This window comes from Drosophila tropicalis, unplaced genomic scaffold (genome assembly GCF_018151085.1).
Source record: "Drosophila tropicalis isolate 14030-0801.00 unplaced genomic scaffold, ASM1815108v1 contig_413, whole genome shotgun sequence".
NCBI classification, from domain to species: domain Eukaryota; kingdom Metazoa; phylum Arthropoda; class Insecta; order Diptera; family Drosophilidae; genus Drosophila; species Drosophila tropicalis.
In genome coordinates, this window is record NW_027172877.1 from 186,170 (window position 1) to 210,263 (window position 24,094).

A 24,094-nucleotide genomic window follows, 5' to 3' on the forward strand; every position below is an offset into this window, starting at 1 on the left:
CTGATGGATGAAATCGGTAGCAACCTTAATTTACGTAAATTGATCAACTTAGGCATCAAGAAATGGTATCCCCGTGTTCTCATTTCCGAACTTAATCAAAAAGATAAGATTTGATGTCAAATTTCAATGATGGCTAACTAAAATTGCATTTACAAATTTGATGAACTAATTGATTGATATATACGTTGTGATGGGTCTATAGAACGCTGCTTATGATAGGTTAACATTTTAAATAATATATATTTGTGTGTTGGAACAGAGTGTAGGTGCTTACTTCATTATTATGAAATATATTTTTGCCTGCGTATAATGTTTCGCATATTTGGAACTAGAATTGACTGCATTTAAAGCCTTGTACGTATGCAAAGAGTCAATATATATGTATATTAAACGATAAACAATATTTCACTCAATTTTATATTGCCTACAGGCATATCCCTTTGGGGGAACCAAGGAACAGCCAATTCATACACGCACGACTAAGTTGTAATAACAATAATAATATCTGTGTACTGCCATGACAAATAGGTGGGACATAAATCATTTTCGTGACCCCTGTAAATGTCTTCTCTCCCTCTAGAGAGACGTGGAGGCGGAGAGAGGCAGAATAAGAGTTGCATTGAAAGAGATCAGGGTAAAATAAATAAGCCCACCTAGTAGATATATGTAGATACAAACATATGTACTTCCATTTGAAAATCCCACCTAATGGCTTCCTTCCTTGTCGGTTTCCTTTCGCAACCCTTTCCTGTTCGTCAAGTTCAAACTACATTGTTTCTGCATGTGCTTGAGATTTTGTAGGTCACATTAGACATGACAGATAGATAGATGGCCTCCCCCCTTTCCGGCAATACTCAAAGCCGTAATTTATGCATGTGTAGAAGGGTTGACTTATTGATACGACCAGCACGACGACAACGAACACTATTGTACATATCCTTCGGATATTTCATTATCAATGTCAATGCTGATGGGGTGATGGTGGGGACCACCAGGGGGGATGGGAGGAAGAAGGAAATGTGCACCACCTTTACCACCTGTGTTCGCATATTGAAAATTTATTGAATTGTACTTTGATGACTTTCAACTATTACGAGCTACGATTTTCGTGGGGTTCGAATTGGTTTTTGGTTAACACATCAAAGACAACAACGACGTCAACATTGTTGCTGTTGAATGACTACAAATAAAGTGCTTTGTTGGCGTTTATATTTGATAGGGAAGCAAATTGCAAGGGCTAAATCTTAAATCAGACAATGCAAGAAATCAAACGTAGAATGCCAAGGTTTATTGTTTCAAGTTAATTGCAGATCGAATCAAGTGTTAAAACTTCAATGATTAAAATTTTCAGCATAATGCTGTGGCTTTATATAACCTGTGTAATTCTAAATCTTTTTTCTGATTAAATTGAGTACGTTCTCTTATTATAGAGACTTCTGTGTCAGCCTAGCCACATTTCCTCCTGATAAGCTGCTTATAACATCTTCTGTTAATCAGTTTCGTCTTGTGTTCAGTCATGTTCTTAATCATCAAATACCATTTGTATCGATCTTATCGCTTAATCATATTCTAAATAAAATCTGTTATCAACAAAGAGTGCTCAATTTGGACAAGAGAGCTGTATAAATCCATTCCAATTGAATTGAAATGTATAAGTGAACAATTCAATGAAATGAACAAGTGTGAATGTATAAGTGCTTCTCAGATCTTATTAAAAATTCAAATTAAATTAATTAAATGCACTGGATTGAGTGGCAAAACTTTAAAATGTGCTAAGACACTCGATTCAATTCGAATTTTCTTATTTAATTTGAAACATTTTAAGGCAAACAAGCATACAACTTTATCAGAAATGTATCGAAAAATAGGGAAGCTACAAGTGGAACAAGAGGTACAACAGAAAAACAGCACAAGTCCAGAAAACTTAAATTAAAAAAAAAATGTATTATTGAACTCGAGGAAAACAGTGTTATAGTTTGACCATAATCGCATTTATTCTTAATTTTTCCATTTATTTTATTCGTTTCGTTTTGAACATTGTGAACTCAAATAATTGTTTCTGTTATTCACGCAGCTCTTATTAAGCTGATTTATTTCAAAACAATGTCCCAAATGCTAGGATGTGAGTTGAAAAAGGCTTCCCCAAAGCTCTATCTAAAGTTTCTACCTAAATCATGGATTGGAGTACAATATATATTAGATAAAATATTCAGCTATGTATATCCAAGCGAAACTAAGAGCTTAAGTTCCCAATTGTGGAATTCATACTTCAATATTGGGTACAAAGATCAAGTTTACTTCAAATACGTATCACAAAGCCCCTGTAAATCGAAAAACACTATTGAAACGATTTTCTCTAGTATGAAACGTAAGGAAGGGCGGACGTTAGGTGCGCTAGTGTGCTAAAGGGAGTTATACGAGTAAGAGCGATATAAGAAGTGCCTATTATTTGGCTTATGATATTTATTGGTTTCTTAAGTAAGCCATAGATCAAATATAATCAAGTAATTGGATATCTATGACCTTCCAGTGATATTTTTTGTATACCCTTTTAGAGAGTACTTAGTCAGATGATTGTTACGCTCAGAAGAAGACTTTTCCCACCACTATACATGTATACAACTTAATTAATGGTTACCAAAGTGTATGTAACACGCAGAATGATGCTTATCCGACCCCATGGAGTACCTATAAATATTCTTGATCAACATCAACAGCCGAGTCGATTAAGTCATGTCCGTACGTCCGTCCGAATGAACTCCTAGTTTTCCAAGACTAAAGGAGATAGAGCCACCTCATTTGGTATGTAGATTCATGTATATAGTATTTACGGTGATCTAGTTTATTTAAAAATTCAGCCATTTCCACCCATTTCATTTTTTTCCTAGTTAAATAATTACTATTAATATATAAGAATTTAATTTAAACAAGCATATGTGATCCCGATGGCAGTTGTTGAGCCTATAACTAATACCATAACCTTAATCCCTTGGGGGGCTTAAATCAAATTTAACTGTAGAAGCACATTGTTGGCTCAGAACCAAGAGTTGTCTATAGTATCAACCAAAAGTCAGGCAATCTAATGTGGCCACAAAACTTTGTGCTGTCTTCTCAATGCTATTGTCTATATGCAGTACTAATTGTCAACTAAATATGACAATCATATTTAACTACTACTACAACCCTTTGTAATCTGTAGTCGTGGGTGTTTTAGCATTCTCCTTTTGTATTCATGGCCTGGCTGGCTTACTAAGGATACGCCAAAAATGTTTTATGAGACATGTAAGACATAGAAATGACTATTTACCATATATTTAAGTATCGCCCCTCCCCCTTCAACCGCTCACATGTAGTATGTTTGTCTATGGGAGTATCCCATGATATCTGCTAAATAGCCCAGCGAAAGTCAGACATTTTTTCTTCCTATCCCGCCCCACAGTTGGTCTCTCTCTTAGTTCAAGCTCCTCAACTGTGTGTGATGCATGTCTAGAATTACGTTAAATTGCTGGTGTTGTTGTTGCAAATCACGAAGAAATGCTATATGTGTAATGCTATATGGTGTAGACGAAACACAGTGGTTATTGTCGATAATGTCGAGAATCAAATAAAAATCGATTTAAGAGTTCAATTTGCTTAAATTGTATTAACATAACTTATAAACTTTTGTTGTCATTCCCTTTTTGTTTACCAAATTTATAGCATACCTTTTGGAGCAGATCTTTTGTGATAGCTTTAGATGTAAACTTGATTTTGATGCGATTAGAGCCCACTGTAAGACGTCTTTTTACATTTCGTAGCTGGTGTTTTGACATGAGCGTTAGGCATGAGGTGGAAGCGAACCGAAAATGGCAGTTTAAGCGACTCCTTGTCCTTGTGTTGTCGGTTAGTTTCGGGTGTTTTGGCAACAAAAAATAATAAAAGTAAGAAGAAAAAAAGCAATCCACCCAAAACGAAGAATTTCCCAGTGCTATAGTAACACACAAATTTATATGCAACTCCCCGAAAAAGGAAAAAAATACAGAAAAACCCCGTCTATCGACGACGACCTCATTCGTTACCAACAGTTACAAGCGCGAAATACACAGCGTCACGGTGTCCTGGCGGACCCATGTGGCAAGGTTCTTTGTTTTGTTTGTGATTTGTAATTAACCAAACAGCGAGGAAACAAAAACCCAAAACATAAAGCCACGTTTTAGTTCTTTTTTTACCACTCATTAACGGTGACTTTCAAATTGTCTTCTCCATCAAATTCAACAGTTTCAATTTGCCGCGCATTAGCGCTCGTCTGGAGCGTCTAATGGGCACCAATGTGGTCAAATTAACGGACAGAGCCTACATGGGAGAGTTGCGTCAACGTATTAAGGAGGATTACTGCAATCAGCTGCAGTCCCGAATCAAGGCCCGCGAGGTAAGTGAATAAGGGATGCCATGGCTAAAACCCCAAGCTAACAAACAAATGAGACCAATTTGTGTTTTTTGGGTAATTTAATTTTCCCCAATTTCACAAAATGAAGAAGGGTTTCCACAAATTCAAATTTTGAGTATTTTGTCACGTAAAAGAAACTTTTTCTGCCCTTTTTCTATTTTTGGTGTAAATTTATGTGTCGTCATAATACAAAGGCAGGCGGAGGACTTTATCATACATAGCTTATTTCTCAAGGACCTAAAATGTGGCTGAATGCACTCAAAATTAGAGGAGGTTATTAAAGTTAGCTAAAAGTCAATTTAACTGTAGTCATTCAGCCTTGTAGTTTTTTTTGAGTGTATGACGTTTATAGTGTTAACTTTTGCTTTAAGTTTCTGGTGAATAGTCTACTTTTAGTCACGCCCTCCAAACACCTAAAAAGTTTTCAAGTCACGCCCATAAACCTACGCCCGGTCTTTGTAGGGACAAAACAATTGAATTCAATGAGTTCTCAACATGAAAATGCCACTAAAATCAAAGCTGTCAAAGTAATAAAAATTTCGGCCCTACACTGCGATTAACTGTATTGATTGGTTTATGTAAGAAGCGAGATTGGGTTTCTAAAAATCAAGAACTTAAATAGACTTTTTCGTTCAGTGTAGTCAACTACCAGTCATTTGATTTCCTTATGTCTGCGAGACATGCAAAGTGTAAACTATATAAGTACTTCATTGCAGAGGAAACAGATACTTAGAGAGATTTGTCTGTCCTGATAGATATTTACAGCAAATTGCAGTTGAATGTAATGGAAGGTAAAGTTTCGAAAGAACCCATTGCATTTGTGCGCAATGCAGGCTAAAAGAAAAGGTGTCAAATGGGGGCGTAAGGATTGTGTTCCACCATTTCTCCTCAATTCCACCTCATCCATCATTTTAGACCTGCAGATGGTTTCGATAGTAACAGCAGATGCTTGCCAGAAAAATTTTATCAGTATTTTTACGATTAATCATTAAACTTGATTAATAAAACGTTCTCCTTATTTCGATATAGATAAAAGAAGTGGAAAGAGAACGCATGTTGATTATTGAGGGGAAAACAGATGTTATACCCGATGAACTAGCCGATGATCCCATATTTATGGTCAACAAAGATGCCAACTTGGAGATACAGAAAGAGCGTTCCAAGGTGCATATATAATTGATTTTTTCTTAAGAAATAGAATAGTAGTTTAATAGTTTGCGTCCTCTCTGTATTCCCTATAGCTCAAGACCAGCCGTGAGAAGAACGCCGAGCGGCTCAAGCAGCAGGGTGTCAAATGGGAGCGGGAACGTCTTCAGTATGCCGCCAAAGAAGCTGAACTCTTGGCCAAGAAAAAGGAACGTAAGCGGCAACAGAAATTGCTTGTGGAAAAATATAGATTGGAGGATGCCGAAAGGGGAATGGATCTTTTGCGGTAAGTCCATGAGACTAAGAGTTTAATCTATATTAACTTTGTCTTTGAGTGTAAGCACCACGAAAACAAAAACAACAATTAAATATAATTCTGTTTCTAAAAGGTCCATTTACAGTAAGGATCTAGGCGAATCCTTCCGCTATCAAAAATTGAAATGAAAATAATATATCAGCAAGATTTTAATGACATATTTAATAGAAAGATAGTTATGGTTGGCTATAATATTAACTAAATGTTTATGTATTTGTATTAAGGCAAAACTAGGGCAGGCTGAGGGAACATAAGTGCTCAGTTATTTCAAATTTAATTTCAATTTTCCAAGTCCTACAAAGGATTTCTTGTGCTGATAGAGAAAACTTGTGCTTTTTTTAGTTGAAGCTGCTTCTATTTGTTGCACGACCATGAATTAACATGTCCTCTTAGATATGTTAATATGACAAACTACTTACTAATCTCAGTGAAGTCTCAGCATTCCTGCTGGTTGATTCCTTAACCAATTCTCGTATGGTACTTAAATGTATTACAAATGCTGAATAGGGATTCCAGGGAGAGGAAAATAAACCCAATCTTCGTTTAGTGAATTAAAAACATGAACTGATTTTATTTACACATACGGAGTTTTTATACGAACTCTTTAGGCTAAAAAACATGTTCTTCTGGTGAAACTCAAACCCATATGTTCGAGGGTTAACCTTTAGGCTCGGCGTGGGTCATTTTACATCCTGCCGTTGTTATGTTCGAGATTGGTTTAAAATTGTTGTAGGGGCTAACTATATGCTAGGGTTGTTGCTTTGTGACAAAGTAACTTGTATTAGATATAGCTTTAATGCATCTGATTTGGTGAAGTTGCGTTGATTAATCTAAAACAAACGCAGGACTAAATTTAACTACTTATATATTTATTCTGCTTTAGATAGTCGACATCTAATCGCATAAATGTTTCGTATACTTGTGTTTCATATTGTATTCACGTTTCCTTAAAGACATCCTTATTTTAAACAATTAAGTTTTGTAGCAGTTAAATCAAAAGAATAAGAATGCAGCAACATTATGGAAAGACCTTTGTATTCTTTTTCCCCAGCGATACTGAGAATTAAAGTGAAGCGATGAGCCAGGGGCTTTTAAGGATTTTGGGGTAGGCGTTGTTGGGGGATGAAGTAATAAACATAAAAGTATGAAAAAAGGTTGCAAATGAATTTCCGTTAGTTGACATTTCTTATACGCTATATTAAATACTGAAAAAAGATGATAAATCGAAATTTAAGCCGAAAGTATGCATATTAATGATGAAATGAAATCTATACGGAGTAAAGTTTGCTGAAAATATTTCAATCTAGAGTAATTGAGTTTTACTTTAAGAGGAATCGTTATTTATGTTGCTTTTATTTTTCCCTAATTTTTTTATTCGCATAACCCATTTCGCATGAGAGTAAACAAAAGTGATAAGACCCCAGCCTTGGCCTTAGAGGCGCTCGCGAGCTTCATTAAAAGTGGGAGGAGAAGGAAAAAAGAAGCCTTATATGCCAGCATAGTCCATTAATATGCATGAGTTGAATATTCACAAATCGTGGCTAATGAAAACTTAACTTTTCGTTCCCTTCCCCCTTCCACACAACCTATATAGCATCGAGAACGAAGACTGGCGTGACTGTGAACAGAGCCTTCAGCAGTTCCTTGAGCATGAGCGTGCCAAAATGAAGGAGCGCTCCTTGCGTACACCTAAGCCTTTCTCATCGGATCCAATGGATATACAGAATATTGTCAGAGCCAGGTGTGTACCCATGTATATCTAAGCACAACTTTCTTTTTATAAGCTCGGGTCTATCGATTCCGATCTAGGCAAAAGTTCCGTGAAACTGAACTTAGAATTCGCAATCAATTGGACGATAAATCTAAAGATACAAAGGTAGTAAAACCAACTGTAGTGGCCTCTCAACTATCTGAGCTAATGGACGAAATGGATGCCGAAGCTGATTTGCTGGCAACAAGTATGGAACTGCAACGCGAGCCATCGGTGTCCACTGCTGAATATCCTGGTGTCTTGCAATCAAAATATATGGACGATGCCACCGATATATCCGATGACACAATACCCAGCGAAGATGCCATCAGTCTTACCTTGGCCAAGCAACAATATGCCGAGGAACTGGAGGCTGAGATGGAAGATGAATTCAATCGAGGCCTATTAATCTCCAAGGAGCAATACGATCAATTGCGTTTCGAAGACGAGAAAATTGTGGCTCTTAGAAATGCCAAGGTGAGTGAAGTGGATGAAAGAGAGAAAACGAATAACTCCAACTAATTTTCAAAATCTCTCTCAGGACATATGTGAACTGTATCAACTGGCCGAGGAGATAATTATGGGTGAAATCCTAGATGAAGTTCCCGAAGAAGGTGAAGAGGAAGCTGCCGAGGAACAGGAATTGGACATTGTTAGTTCTGAGGTTCAACCTCAACCTCAGGCTCAGACTCCGGCTTAAGCAGCAAAGGGTTCAAAAGGATTTAATTTTTTAATTTTACATTTTCATTTCAAAGGTTTTTGTGTTTGCTCCTTTACATTTACTTTTCACACATATTGTGTGCAAATTTCGAGTCATAAATTAGAGATTAGAAGACAGATTTTGGGGGGAAAAAACAAGCTGTCAAATCACGTCAATGGAATGTTTAATTAAGAATGTAACCACCACCTGGAGATAATGTAATCAGTATAAACAAATATATAAAAAATCCACAAAGTACGAAAATAAACCACAAATATTTGCCCAGTGATAAAGAATCGAATTGAGTTATCAATACAAATTACTTCGCTAATTATTGTTTTTATCCAATATATTTGATGTCTACCCATTTACGTAGGTTTTATTTCGATTCTATGACTTAATTGGTCGTTACGATTACTTGGATTGGGGTCAAACTAAGTACTAGTTGCTTGGCAAATACTAAATAAATATATAATGGTAATTAGATGAGGTAATTTAGTCATCATTTTACTTCATAGTCGAAGTCAGGCGAACCTGACGATTTGTGACGCATTTATCTGTGACGATGGTCAATGATTCAGCAAAGGCAGAAGGATTCGATTCATAACTGATGCAACTTAATCGGGCTCAAAAGCTTAAGAGAGAAAAAAAAAAGAAAATTATAATACAGATATGTCAAAAGAAAATTGAAAACGACTGAAGAGACTAAAAATAGATATGCCCTTGGCCAAAAATATATTTAACTTTGCTTCGCACCGCAGCAGCACTTCAACTTTATATATTTTTTTTCTGTACAAATTTCTTATTGGTTTTCTTTAGTATCATCTCAAGTTTTTTATTTTAACTTTTCTGTTGTTGTTTCGGTTGCCCGTGGCAATCGTCAAGCCCATTCCGCAACCCTAGAGATGCTTGTGTTCTTTCGAGGAGCCCTCTGTTTAAAAAACAAGTCAAAACAACAAAGCGCAAAGAGACAAATGCAAATCATGTGGTAGATGGTGTTGAAATATGTGTGTCCTGACTGGTTGGCTCTTCCTTTGCCATTACTCGCAGCTATTGACTTTAAAGTGTCGGCCTCATCGGTGCTTGACATCTGTGACATCTTGTTCCCTATCTGTCACCACATTTGTCCCATATTAAGTGAAATATTCTTGTTTGCGGCACATGTGGCTGCTTCTTTCAATAATTTAAAGTATTTGTTCAATTATTGTGGCGAAATTTTTAAGCAACCAATTTGCAAAACTTAATTAGACAAAAACTAATAATCTTAATTGGTACCAAAATGTATGGCATCCTGTGGTTTCTGACTACATTCATGTGAAACTCTTTGAAATAGTATAGAAGGGCAATAGTTTCAAAGGACAAATGTCTAGGATGCATATGCTAAAACTAGTTGTGAATTATAAGTAAATAAAGCGAAAAAGGGTGCAACTGAATATAAATCTCAGGACAGTACAGAGAGTATTATAAACACAGGTCAATCAACCCATTCTCTCTATTTTGGTACTAATTATTCTCCAGTTATATGCGCCATCATAAAGGGTAATCAGCACTGTGAGATTTATGATGACACTTCACGCGGCCTATATACCCAAATAAAAGACCAAAATAAGAATCATAAACTAAAAATAGACAACGAGTATTTTGGAATAACGCCAAAATAAAATGATTCAGATATGTACTTCCATGTACGCAATAAGGATTCGTAGTGTCAAAATGTGTATGCAAGGATTTCCGCGTCGCCATTTAAAAGAATGGGGGATCGTCCCACGCTATTCTTTTATAATACCAAGAACAAAATGACGTGGCTCCCTGGCTAAATACAGAGTGTGAGTGTATTGTCAACACTTCGGATGACCCACACCCACAGTGGCTTAGTGGATGCCCTCCACACCACCGCGGACGGCAGTTGCGCTATCTACTGTGACTTTTACTTTTGGCTGCCTATCTTTTTGGGCCTGAATAATTGCAGGTATTTCTTTTTTCTTTAAACATTTTTCATAAGGCAATATCGTGAGCCCGCCAAAACGAAGGAACGCGCCTTGTAAATGCGACGAAATTTTTCATTGATAAAAAACCACCCCCCCACACACACACACAAGGTAGTAGGGGATGGGGTTGTGTGAAAGCTTACAAAGCTTTTTACGCAATTTTTTTGGCGCCCTTACTTCGGGACCGCTCGGCCACATCGGCTCGAGACTCCGGAACGTGGTCGGCGACTCGTCATTCGCATGTGCGTGGCCTCTTATAAAAGGAGCCTGGGTTCCTAGTCAGCCACGCAGTGTTCAACAAGTAGTAGGAGCAACAGTTAGCCACGACTAACGACCAGCGAACCAGAGTCGTTTAGTTGGCCCTCTGATATCAAGGCAAGAAGTTCAAAAATAAAAACGGCCTAAAAGAATAATCCAACAAGAACAAGTTCCGTTAAAAAAAAAACTATAAAAATCAAGTGAGTTAAAGTGACTGAACACAATTAATTATATAATAAAAAATCAAGATAAGTCCTGCTAAGGACATTGTTCCATTTAAGCGGTTAATGACGCGACGGGAAATCTTAAAAATGCCGTCGGTTTCGTCATTGAAGAATTGAACAATAAAAATAGTAACAAAATAAGTTTAGCTGTGTCTCTGAGGAATAAAAAAAAGGTTTAAAGAGTTTGTCATCTAAAAATCAAATTTTGAAAGACATTCAAATATTTTTTGGTGATGCAAATACAACACAATTTAGGCGAATATTAAATTGTGTGTTTGATTCAAAATGGACAATTTTTAATAAACTTTTTTAACTCTAAATAGAACTAGAGTCCATTTAATTTATTGTTAACATTTAATGAGGCGAAGTCGTTTTTTATGGGATCTAAAAGTAAAAACTAAAAAAAAACTTTATGTTGGGTTTTTGAAAATGTTATGGTCAAATAGGGTTTTAAAAGTAGTTTTGAAACATAATAAATAAATTAAAAATCTGCTTATAAAACATAAAGGACATGGATTATTATCATAGATGTCCTGTCTTGCTGTAATACTTTAAGAAAAGGAAAAAAAGAAATTAATCATATGCCTGGCCACTCACAAATAATGTAGCTGAAATTTAAGGTTTTCTTTTCCAACTTGCAAATATTTTATTATTCTCTTTAACATTACTTTTCCGAAATGAAAAATATTTATTGCTTTTCAAAAGATTATCTGGATTTGTGTCTAATCGAGCAAGTTGGTTGATTAAAACAAGAAAATGTTAATTGAAATCAATTCGATTAAAGTCACTTTAATGCTGTATAAACAATAATTTTGATCGTGGGAGAAAAGTGAAATATTTTAAATGCCAACAGCTTGCAGCAAGGCCAGGTAAGAAATGAAAAAGGCAAAAAAACAATAACTAGAGAGAGAGGGGGAGAGGGGGTGAGATAGAAAAGCAAGACACATTGGTAAATAATAAAGAAAAACATAAATATTTGCGCAAAAAATGTTGTCAAGCATCGGCATTCACCTATTATGTCCTCCACCTCACGATGTTCACCTTGGCGAATCCTTCGTCCGGTTTCACGAACCTGAAATATTCCAAGAAAGAAACGTATTGGGAAAAAAAAAAAAAAATGCAATGCATTCGATTCCATCAGAACCGAATCCCAAAGGCAATTGATTGTGTGTTGTGTGTGTGTATGTGTGTGTGTGTGTGTGCATTATGGACGTATATAAGAACCTTAACCCAACGATACCCCACCACCGATGGGGATCAAATTTGAGACCGCAGGCAATGAAAACTCCCCTTCTAAGATCTCAAAACGGCTACTTCCTTTGCCTTGTTTATTAAACCGCAAAAACAAAAGAAAAATTGAAAGCCAACCCGACACTGACATTTGAGTAGCAGTTACATGGCTCAGGTGGATGTGAATTTTCCATTTTTTTTCATCTTGTCCTTTTTTTTTTTTTGGGAGTCGTAACAACAGACGATGTGTGTACCAGAGCCCAAATTGAATCTCTGCACCGAATTGGGCTACATTTACAGTGGCTTAAAGTCTCACGTTTCAAGATGTATAAGTGCCTTTGCCTATTTGTTAGGCCGATTTAGCTACGGCTTTTTTATTACTCCTAATGCGACATTAACAACTGTGAGTCGCTTGATTTTACCAGAAAGAAAGACAGAAAGCTGACAATGTTTCTTTTTAAAAATAGAAATTCAAATGAAAACAATGTTATAAATAATAGATTTTTAACTACCTATTTAGTTGCTTAAGCAGTTACATAAAATTGTTTATTGAGATTGATCTAGAAGCTTCTAACTTGACGCCCCAAGGTGATAAGTCAGACATCAAATTGTTGTTACTAAAATTTAAGTTCAATCTAGTATAAAACTGACTTTCTTTCTCCCCTGCCCTGATAGTTAGAGTTCCTTTATCTTAAATCTTAAAATAGAGCCTAAAAAGTCAATCTATCCTGCTTTGAATCCTTGTAGAGGGCATCATAAAAGGAAAGCTCGAAGAAGGTTTCGCTTCGCAACTCAAAGTTCTTGTTCAGCATCAACGGCCAAATCAATGAAGTCATCTCCGCCTGTTCGTCTTGATTAGTGCAACGTTTTCTCTCACTTCAAAAGCTATTCGAATAAGTTTGTAACTCATCGGATAAGATCTTTGGATTTCCTACTATAATATAGTAATCCATAGAAATTATGGTTGGAAAAACATTTCTGTTTTTCTTCTTTCTTGTTGTAGCTCAGCCAAATTTATATTTGGATGATGCTTAATATTTTACATTATTTCTTCAATTTTAATTCAGAAATTAAAATTTAAAAAATTAAAAATTAAAATTTAGAAAATTACAATTTCCTACGTACTCATTTTTCTTTTTTATCGAAACAAAGACAAGGATGCTTAATACGTGTAATTAAAGATATAAAATTTATTTAGTCAATTTATATTTTTAATTTTTTTACCCCCTAATGGTAAACATTTTTGCCTTTAGCATTTACTGTTCGTTTAGCTGACACACCATGCGTATGCGTAATACTTAAAAGACACTCACACCTTTTTCCAGTTTACACAAAGGTAAAATTAAAAAAATGTGTAAAAAATATAAAAAATATAGTTTTTTCTTTATAATATGAATTGTTAGTTATAAAAACTTATGATTCCTTTAAAAAGGAAGGTCCGACATATTAGCCAGCCAAACTAGTACCTAACAAACACAATTTATGGTGAAACTGAAACGGGATACTGAAATTCATTTCTACTATATATACATACATACATATATGCTGATTAGATAAACATGAAATAGTTTTCAACGCCTTAGAAACACAGATAATTTTAGGTAAAGCATCGCAAATATCTTAGAACTTGTTTTGAAGGTTCCTCCAAAAGACATGGAGAAAAGGCGGGTGGTTTTGCTTAAAAATTGCTTTTATATCATTTAATTGCCTTTAATTTTATAATTTAGGGAATTTAATTCACTTTCTTACTTTCCTTGATGTATTTTAATTGAGGCTACATTAAAAACTTGTTAGATCTAAACATTTCAAACCTCTATCTGTAATATTAAAAATTTCAGAAAAAACAACATTAGACCATCCGAAAGGGAAATTTTTTTGTTCAAGGACAGCGTATCAGATGATCAGTTCATAATCTGAATAGAATAACCCACAATTTACTGAACAATTGAGCTTCTAGGAAGGCATTGCCAAAGACTTTGAGGATGTGTACTCATTTGAGATATATCTTTCATAATCTATGCTAGAAATTTTAGCATTTCATCCTCTAAGATTGAATTATTGATTGTATTAAATAGTTAGGAGCACTTTCGGAGTAAACCAGTCCCAGACCTGAACAGATGAGTTTAATTCACCTTTCCCTTTTTTCCTTAACTCTATAGAAATTCGGCAGATGCTCATCGAACCGTAATAAATGTCAAATTATGCAATAAAAATTTACCCATTATTATTTGGCAGGTGTCAATCGACTGCCTAAAATGTGCAAAACCAAGTACATACCCACACAAACTCACTGACACACACACACACATGGATAGATACATTATGATTACACAACTGTTAAGCCAAACTAATTTGGTTTGGAATAACTTGTCATTGGCATTCCCACTTGCTAGTTGGTTTTCTCAGTAATTTCTCCCCCATCCGCTCTCTCCTCACCTGTTCCAGCAGTAATTAAACTATTTGTCATGTTAGACTAACTAAAGCGGTCGAGCTTCCCCCCTTCCTGGAGGGGTTTTTCTTTGTATTTAGGGCTAACAATTAGCTTTTTGGGCCAGTTAATGGACAACACGAAAAAAAAAAACCGCACACAAAAAGGAAAACTAAGGTGAGACAGGCCGTTACATCTGGTAACAGCAGCAAATATGGAGGACTCGCAGCAAAATTAATTTCATTTCACCTAAGGGAAAACTTCGAAATAATGACAGCAACAACAGCAGCAACAACAAACGCCACAAATGGGTGTAGGTGTTCGTTGGTCCTTATAATTTCCTTTTTTTTTTTTGCTTTTTCCCCGTTTTCTGGCTTTTCGTTTATTTTTTTGTTTAACGCCGGCCACTTTCGAGTTTTTGTGTCAACAAGTTAATTAAAGCATTTTGACAACGATTCATGTTTGCGGCTTCCATTTGCCAATAGTTAACACTTAGACGCACTCTAAATACCTTGTAATTGAGCCCACAAATTGTCCGACCATGATAACTTATCCATCCATAAGCAGATTCACCCATTGGGATGACTTTTTGACAGTTTTAACTTGATTCAATTTTGTTGACCAATAGTTTTTACCATTCTAAGTTTCTAAAACTTAAGCCTTCAAAGCCTTTTAATCTTCTTCTTGGTCAATTTAAACGTTTTCCAGTGGCAAATAGTTTGAGTTTGACAAATTTCAATCAGATGGAATTGTTTATTTAGTACTCTAATTAGTAAGCAAAGAAGACTAGAAATATATTTTTGTTGTTTCTGTTACATAAATATTATTCATTAGCCATTTAATTTGCCATTTCCAACGAGGACAGGATATACAGGATATAGTATAGACCCTAATCGCAAAATAAATTGTGTGCCTAGGGGGGCAATAGAAAAATGGCCAACTACTAATTGAAAAAGTTTATTTTTCAGTTACAATATTTTTCTTGCTTTGATTACACAAAATTGAATTAAAGGTAAACATGTGGACCCAAAATAAAAAATAAATAAAATAAAAATAAATAAATAAAATGGCAAATGTTTCTCAAAATTACAACCTTTTTCGATACGAGTGACAGAACTCGTTGGGCCAATTTATGAAAATTGAAGACAAATCGAAACGTGAAAGGAAATTTCTCGAAATGTAAATGAATGTGACATAAAAATGTTCCAAAGACTCGAAACTCGAGTGGGCGTGTCTGCGGGATTTCATGGTTCATTTAAAGTGCTGGAACAAATTTGGTTTAATAAATTTCTAGGCTGAGCCCTCGAAATCATTTAACAACTTTATCTCATTAGCTCAATTTTCACTTGATTTTCGGTTTCTTGTCTGCTGCTAATTTTTGTGAAATGCAAACATTTCTTTTTTCCTTTTTTGCTTTGCGGTTGGTGTTTAACATATTAGGCCAGCAGCAACCGCAAGTGCCAAAAGTTCTAGCCAACTCATTTATATTGTTCACAAGTAAAAGTTATTAAGAGAAAGGGAAGCAAAACAAAAAGATGAATATAAAAACAAAAAGAGTCCATAGCATGACATGAAGGCAGGGGACTAAGACTCATTCTGGGTTTTGAGCTGCGTTTATGGGCTTGCAACATCCACAGCGAAAGAGTTAAGCCGACCGACCTTCTGTTCAAACAGTTGCCTCTGCCCCTCCCCCTGCCCCTACGACACGTCGGCTATCCCATCCTTTAGGTCCTCCCGTTCGACCTACACTTAATTAAATGAAATGAGAACACGTGAAACAAAAACAAAACATTATCCGCGCACAGTGATCCTAGACACAGAATTATAGACTAAAAACTTTCACAATGTGAAGCCAAATAGGAGAAGAATTTAAATTTTAATTGTGGTCGCCTAATTCTTAATGTATTTTATTTATTTTTTTGAATCCGAGCACTACAAGTACAAGTACTGCTTAATTGTTGTGCTAGTCGAACTAACACTAAAAGTATTTAGTTACATTTAAAATAGAGCAATTCGATTAATATAGATTTTAAATGAAATACTAAAATAGGTCTTTTTCAGGTTTTCTAATTGCTATCACATAAAAGTAGTTTAATTGGTAACAAATTTCCAAACTCTTGACAATTCTTGACACTTTTAAGTACCTTAATCGATGTTGTGAGATTCTTTAAAAACTTGTTCAATCGAAACAAATATGTTTACTTTTTGTCATTTTTTGTCCAGTCGAGAATATAATCCTAGAAAGTTCTGTAATCCAGGCAGCTGGCATTAATATTATTACAAAAAAGTTATTTTCCTAATACCTCGTCTAGTTAAGTCACATTAATTTGAAATGTCTGAGGAATCCTGAATGCTGCTTGAAACAGATTGTTATCTGTATCTTTCCTTATATCTTTGGCTTACTGTGACTTTCTTTAGCCTTATTGGTTACGTTTCGACCTAAATATCTTAGCTTAACATTGTTCTTGATTTAATATAAGAATATTTCAGGTATTTGTTCTTGAATATGCCCTAAAAGGGGCTAAATCCTTCACCCCATTGAGAATGGTCAGTTTACTACAACCCGAAATTTAGCTCAAAAATGAAGAAAAACAATTATAAATATTCTTTATAGTTTACTTATTAACATTTCTAATCATTTCCTATTGGTTGTTCTGTAAGTTTGTCTTCAAGTTCAATCGAAAGAGAGGCGCGCTTTTAATACTTTTATGTCTGATTGAAAGTTCATTACAAAAGCGGATATTAAAAATGAATTACCAATATACATATATATATTCATCGTAAATTGCAAGTTATTTTATATATATTAATTAAAGAACAAGAAGGACCTTAAACTTTTTAGCTAGCATTAAACACATAGACCACCAGAACCCATTAACTTTTTGCTTGCTTCGCTTGTAACTATTATCAAACGTTTCTACATCGTGAAAGAAAACAGAAGTGATAAGTGGAAAGAGATAGACAACAACCTTATATAAACAGTTGGATACCTTAGTCCATATTTGAGTTTTGACGTCAAGTTAATTTCATGTTAAATGATGGTTGAACCACTGTAAAAGGAGGCTGTGGATGTAGCTAAACGTGAACGAACAGCGAAAAGTTGTCTAACCGACGCCTTGTCGTGGATCCCATTCAGTTTTCTTCACATTATTTTTTTGCTGCGTGTTTATGTTGGAGCCGCATTGTTTGCTTAAACACAAAGAGTCGCCCACACGCAGACACGCAGTAAATGAGGGGGAGTATGGCGGTAAGGGAGGGGAAAACGGTAGTGATGGTAATTACCCTCATGTACATACATCTCCATTTATGCTTGCGTTTTTTCACCACCTCTCAACCCACCCATTCGGGTTTTTTTCTTCTTCTATTTCTCAGCTACGATAACGTCTAATCCCGAGAACAACAGCAAAAGCACACAGAGCCCTCTCACATAGACAGGATAAACATGAAGCCCGACATTTTAACGTTCTGCATCCTGGCAACAACGATCTTGGGCAGCAGCACGCGTCATGTCATTGGCTTTCTAACAGTGGGCGGTGACGTGGCTGGTGGAGGTGCTGGGGGTGGAGCAGCTGCAGCACCACTAACTATGCCACAGGAACAACAACAACAACAGCAGCAACAGCAGCAACTGCAACAACAACAGCGATTGCAGCATTTAGCCATCTTTGGCGGAAATCAACCAAGAGGACATCCGCAGACACATTCCCCTTTGGCCACATCGTTCTCCAGCTCATCGGCCATGCAGGATGCCCAAGAACGTGCTGTTTATGATCCTGGTGATGGTAAGTGCAGAGCACACAGATTGAATTACTTCAAGGGATTACACCAAATGCTGCTTTTAAGTCTTGAGCAGCAAACTCTATGAAGTAAGCCAAAAATGTCCTTTCCCACAAAGTGAAAACAAAAGAAAGAGAAGAGAAGAAAGAGAGAGAAAAAAGTGCGTTGTGAATTTAGCTTTGCCGACTTTTAGGCGACCAGGAACAGTGCAACACACACACAGAGACACATACTTGTTGTATATGTATGTGTGTAGGTACACATTTCCGGTCATTGCACAATTCCGTTCAAGTGCCTTAATCGTATCCATCTGTCTGTCTCTTTTGGCTCGGCCCATTCATACCGAGTTAGTTTGATTTTGGTTGTCGGCACTTAACACGCCCACCAACAAAATTGACAAAATAAAACCAAAAAAAAAAAAAAGGAAACCGTTTACCAAAATTTTTGACGCATTTCATTTGACGTTTTACGTCAGCCATGGTAACGCAATCTGCTTTGACAACATACACGGACGTACCTTGTCCATTCCAGCCAGAGAGAATTTGCTGGCAACAAAATCAAAATTGCGTTTTTCCCTTCTCGTATCGAATTAATAATTTGAACGAACTTCAAATTTCCAATTCGATTGTGTGTTTGGGGAGGAAAAAGAGGTTTTTGGTGAATATTAAATGGTGTGGAAATTATTCGAATCAAAATTTTTCAAGTGGGTCTACCCAGTTAAATGAATTTTAAACAAAGTTTCTGCCCACTTTCCCATGGGAGTGGATAATTTGTTAATTAAAACGATTACTTCTCTAATCAGAAAATCACCAAAAACTTGTGTCTAGTTGGCATTCGAAATTTATGAGAGAGTTTTTTGACTTTTACTGCCTCTTACTGTCATTCCTTTCATTCTGAGTCTATGCTGGTACATCGGCTCTAAAAAGAAAACCCGATACGAGTGTTTTCAGGAGAGCTCTAGAAAAAGTCGAAAAGCATCCGCCTTTCTCCCCACACACACACACACACACACAGAGAGAGGGGAAGCCGCCTGGTCATTCAAAACTCAAGGTACCCAAGGACAGTGACAGACAGGAATGCCAAAATGAGACAAAAGCCAGCAAAAGTCTTTGGTTCCAGTGAATGAACGAATGACTGACAACCTTTGGACAAAGATGGCAATATTACGGTTATGGGATGGGACTTCAAGAGAAGCAGGAGGACTAGAAGGAGAAGCAGAAAACTCATTGCCGCCAGTCAATTTCCGCTACTTTATGAAAAAATAAAAAAATATTTTTTTATTTTATATTGTATAAGCCGCAAAAAGGCAGACAGACAAACAACAAACAAGCTGCAAACTATTCAAAAACTTTCAAGATGTCAGTGCCCAACAAAAAAAAAGAGCTCCGGAAACTTGTTGAAAGAATATGATTTTGCGGTCGGGATTAGTGGCGAAAGTTGAGGGGTCGCCAAGAGTACAAACAAAAATATTAAAATCACAAATAATTCCACACTAAGTAGGTACTTTTTGGTTTGCTCATTTCATGGCAGAACTGCTCCGTGCCCTCAACTCTGAGCAGGAATTGGGTTTAATGCCCCAAGAGCCAGACTATGCGGATACCGTTTACAATGAGTTGGAGGTGGCCAGCAAAGTGGATATGCTAAAGAAGCTGGAGGATGATTTACGTGCCGAACAGGAGCTAGTCGACAAATCCGCTTTGCTTATGAAAATGCTAGAGGTGAGTTCATCGGAAAATTGCAAATTGATTGTTGGGTAAAAGGAAGTAATTTTACGCCCAACTAAAGTCATTAAATCTAAATTAAAACGATATAAAAAGACGAAATAAATACACTTCTCTTAGGATCCCTCGTTGGAAACTCTGCCCCTGGTCTATGTTGAAGAGGATGAACCCGTTGTTACTTCCAATGATGCTGATGATTATGCTGGTGAAATCGAGAATGCAGTCCAGGGTTTGGTCTTAGGTCAAAGTAAATCGAAACGTTCGCGTTATTACCGTCGTTATCCGTGGAAGCGTCACAACAAGAATCGTGGGTAAGTTCAGAATATGTCCAGGGAATGCAAACGTTACGCTACGGAAATTGAAATAACAAAATGCTACGGATTAGATAAACCAATTGTGAGATAAAACTTAAGTCGCCAATCGATAATGTCAAGCTATTTAATTTGATTTCAAGTTAATTTACATGCAACAGAAGAAGGAAAATCTCTTTTCATGACGAGTGTTGACTCTTACAGTGAACTTAAATATAAAATAAGCCAAAAATTTCCCCCTAAAGTATGCACTTAAGTGTTGGGCTATTCATTTTATTAAAAGTAGATAAATGTTTCGGAATGTCTTATTTGCATACATTGTTTGTCTACAATATTGTAGTCAAAGGACATTTTTGAAATGCTTTAAATTTCAATAACTTAATTTTTTACTTCTTATTGCATACTTCAAGGCGAAAGTCAACCATTTGCCGTCCCTTGAATCACTTTAGGCAAAGCTTTGAATAATAAAATAAATTTAAAGTTACATTATGGTTAGCCGAAAAACACGAATATCTGACAATGAGATTTGATAATGTTTAACAATAACAAATCGTTCTGGGACTCTCTTTAGTCTCGATGTTTCAGTGTTTGTCCTTTCTCAACGTTTAGTTTTAAGGAAAACAAAAACAGATAAATGGTGTATACGTAAGATTTTAGTGACAAACTATTTGCCAAATATTGAGCTGAGTTATTATGTTTCGATTTGGTCTTTTCTTGGACTCGTTTAATTTGTCACAATTTACAATTCAAATTTAGGCAAAGAAAGAACAAAATATTGTATTCAGTTTGAAGACAATTGAAAACTATTATCAGCTATGTGAACCTGTAATTATTACCCATGACATCAAAGGCTTTCTCAAAAACGTTTGTTAGCCAGTTATTACGTATACGCAGGGCAAGCTACATAGCCCAGCAATATTCTGCATTTCAAAAGCAAATACTTAACTTGTCAAAAACTTGAATTTTCGATAAGTTGCTAAATCAACGATTTCCTTTATCAAGATTTCCAAATTCATGTTTTTCGGTTAGTCTTAGTTTACATACCATAAGTAACTATATTACAATCAGATTCTCTTACATTAAACGAGTCTCAATTCGTTTCATTTGCATTCCCGTGAGTAGAATACCAACCCCAAAAACCCCCAAAATTTTCTTTTGGTTGTAGAAATGTGTAGTCAAAGTAGCAAAAATTTCCATCCCTATATGTATATGTATGTATACGTATATATATTTTTAAAAACCCAATTTTGTAGTGTAGAACCCTAAATCCTTATCCAAGCCATGCGATTGAAAGAGGAACGACTGACTTATCTAATTAAACAAAAAACCCTTTTTACCATTATCAGTTCTTACATGAATTCTATCAACAGCAACTATGAACCGGAATTACGTTATGCCTGTACACCCAGTAAGGAGGATATATTCAAGTTATTGATGAATTTGCATGAGAACCGCAAGGGAAATCACAGCAAGACGGTGAATTTCTGCAATCGTAAGCGTCCGGCCAAGGCGGTCTTTACCAATATCCGATTTTTGGGCTAAATGGGATTCTAATTCTGTAAACTGAAGACAAGTACACACCTACACACACACGCACACACATACACAAACAAGCAAACACACACACATATGTATACCAAGCATCAATTGTACATTCTGTCCAATTGACCAAGTCAACTAGGACAACCAACAACTGGAGAACTACAAGCACTAAACCCAAGTAGAACAGGCAATTTTCTCCTATCCCCTTATACTAAACTAAACCAACTAACTATAATTGTAGACAATTAAACAAAACCACAAAAAAGGAAAAACAAAAACAATTTTCTAAACTCTCTCTAAATGTGTTGTATATATATATAGGGAAAACGAAACGAAAGACGAAGAAGAAGCCAGTTATTCTAGTCATTTTCTGTGTCATGTTAATTAGAGGAACAATTTCAACATGTTGTCATATCATTAAACAAAAACGAAACAACAAAAAACATAACAAAAAAAAAAAGGAAACTTAATGGTAGTTTCTGAGTATTATTATTATTATTATTAATATTATAACAACTAGAGAAACAAACTTCTTGCTATATGTGTATATAAAAATAAATATACCTACTTAAACTTACATATATTACACCAATGTATAAACCAAAAATAAACACAAAAAACAAAAGAAAATAAATAACTTTATGAAATATATATACAATTATCCCCATGCAGCAGAGAATTTCGGTGATTTTCAATCCATTTCATTGTTCATCAGTTCAGCATAAACTTCAATCATTGTGAATGTGTGAAAATCGAAGATGATTTTCGACAAAATTCTCAGCCTGCTGTCAAGACTGTCTTTTGCAGTATGGACAGACCCCGTCTCTCTATATAGTCAATGCGAGGGTAAGTTTACAAGTTTGATAAAGTGTTTTCCTCTTTTTAAGGTGGGAGATATTTCGCTTTCAGCCTTAAACAATCGTAAATATTTGCCATTAAGAAGTTACTACAGAAGTAATTTAAGTTTGGATGTCGATCTAGACATATACTTCCGTCCGTATGTACACCTACATTTCGAAGTTTAACAGAGTTTGGGATACCAATGTTACTATGTAGACTTGTCCCATATGTTAAAATATCTGCCACGGCCCCTTCCGTCGATGTCGATGTCGATGTCGATGTCGATCTAGCCATATACTTCCGTCCGTATGGACACCTACATTTCGAAGTTTAACAGAGTTTGGGATACCAATGTTACTATGTAGACTTGTCCCATATGTTAAAATATCTGCCACGGCCCCTTCCGTCCCGGAATTAGAAATATAAGATATTTCTTTATTCAATATTGAAAACGCAATGTTTCAACTTGGCGTATTGATTTCATATTTCAATATCTACATATCGACACTTTTTTATTAATGTCGAATTGATAATAACCAAGTTATGCGTATAAACGTTTTTCACTAGTCGGCCCAAAAACACGGAGTTGGCAGTTAGCTTAGTTTCTGTGCTTCTTGGAGTGAGCAAGATAGCCTATGAGTGGGCTTATAAATTAAAGAAAGGTGTTTTAGTTGGTGCATGGTATTCTAAAGTCGTCAGAAAGGCTTATCTACTTAATTTGCAATAAAACTTGTTACCAAAAGTTTAGACCAGTCCAAAAAAACAAGTTAAGAAGTTATAAAACATTAATTTTTTTGATTTGACGATATCTGATTCAGAAAAGATTTGGAAAAGATGAATATGCTTATATCCAGTTAGCCAACCTGCTAAGGGTATAAAAGACATTATAACCTTGTCGGATTTAGAATGAGATTGGTTTTCGCCTTCGACTTCGAGCCAAATTCCTCAACTTCAACTCGTTTGAACTTCATTTAATATAAAATCATCTTAATTGTGTGGAAGATCTTTAATAAAACTTCATCCCTTTAATAGGACACACTTTTCACCTTCTTTGGGATCTACAATAAGGACGAATTAAAATCAATGATTGGTTAAACTAATGTACGTTCCTTTTATTGACCGTCGTTCTTATTGACTGTCCTTGTCTGTCCTGTCTGAGCCATCTTTGTGGCAACCCTCTTAGTAATTTGGCATTGAGAAGTTGTTTTTTTTTTCTCTTTGTGATATTTTCTATTTGAAGAGCTGCTACTGATAGACGGGAAACACTGCTTTTGTTGTACTTGTTGGAACGCTTGTCTTTAGAAGCAGATGCTTGATGCCCATGCCAACCCAGATGTGGCAACAAAGCGTGAGTTTTGAAGGCAAATAGACATCAATGACTGACTCAGGCCATGACGCAGCTAAGAGAAAATCATAATATGACGTCAGCATTAAGCA

At 35.8% G+C, this 24,094-nt stretch overlaps 2 protein-coding genes across 3 annotated transcripts in view; both read left to right on the forward strand.

The window, feature by feature from the left end:
- The window catches only part of LOC137573578 (calponin homology domain-containing protein DDB_G0272472), a 33,352-nt gene extending 24,718 nt beyond the window's left edge, over window positions 1-8,634 (forward strand). Inside the window, exons 3-8 of the mRNA XM_068285533.1 lie at window positions 4,258-4,408; window positions 5,456-5,590; window positions 5,668-5,858; window positions 7,483-7,629; window positions 7,698-8,115; window positions 8,180-8,634. Of these exons, the coding sequence (XP_068141634.1) occupies window positions 4,258-4,408; window positions 5,456-5,590; window positions 5,668-5,858; window positions 7,483-7,629; window positions 7,698-8,115; window positions 8,180-8,338 (1,201 nt within the window). The 3' untranslated portion in view covers window positions 8,339-8,634. The remainder of the gene's footprint in view (window positions 1-4,257; window positions 4,409-5,455; window positions 5,591-5,667; window positions 5,859-7,482; window positions 7,630-7,697; window positions 8,116-8,179) is intronic.
- A 1,992-nt stretch (window positions 8,635-10,626) lies between these two features.
- LOC137573579 (uncharacterized) lies at window positions 10,627-22,400 on the forward strand. 2 transcript variants are annotated; one of them, XM_068285535.1, is made up of 5 exons: window positions 10,627-10,784; window positions 17,839-18,248; window positions 19,774-19,961; window positions 20,085-20,275; window positions 21,646-22,400. In XM_068285535.1, the coding sequence occupies exons 2-5, from the start codon at window positions 17,909-17,911 to the stop codon at window positions 21,815-21,817; spliced, it is 891 nt and encodes a 296-aa protein (XP_068141636.1). In that variant the 5' UTR covers window positions 10,627-10,784; window positions 17,839-17,908; the 3' UTR covers window positions 21,818-22,400. The 2 variants fall into 2 exon arrangements, with proteins under 2 accessions (XP_068141636.1, XP_068141635.1); XM_068285534.1 differs by having other exon boundaries at window positions 21,622-22,399.
- Window positions 22,401-24,094: the final 1,694 nt, after the last annotated feature.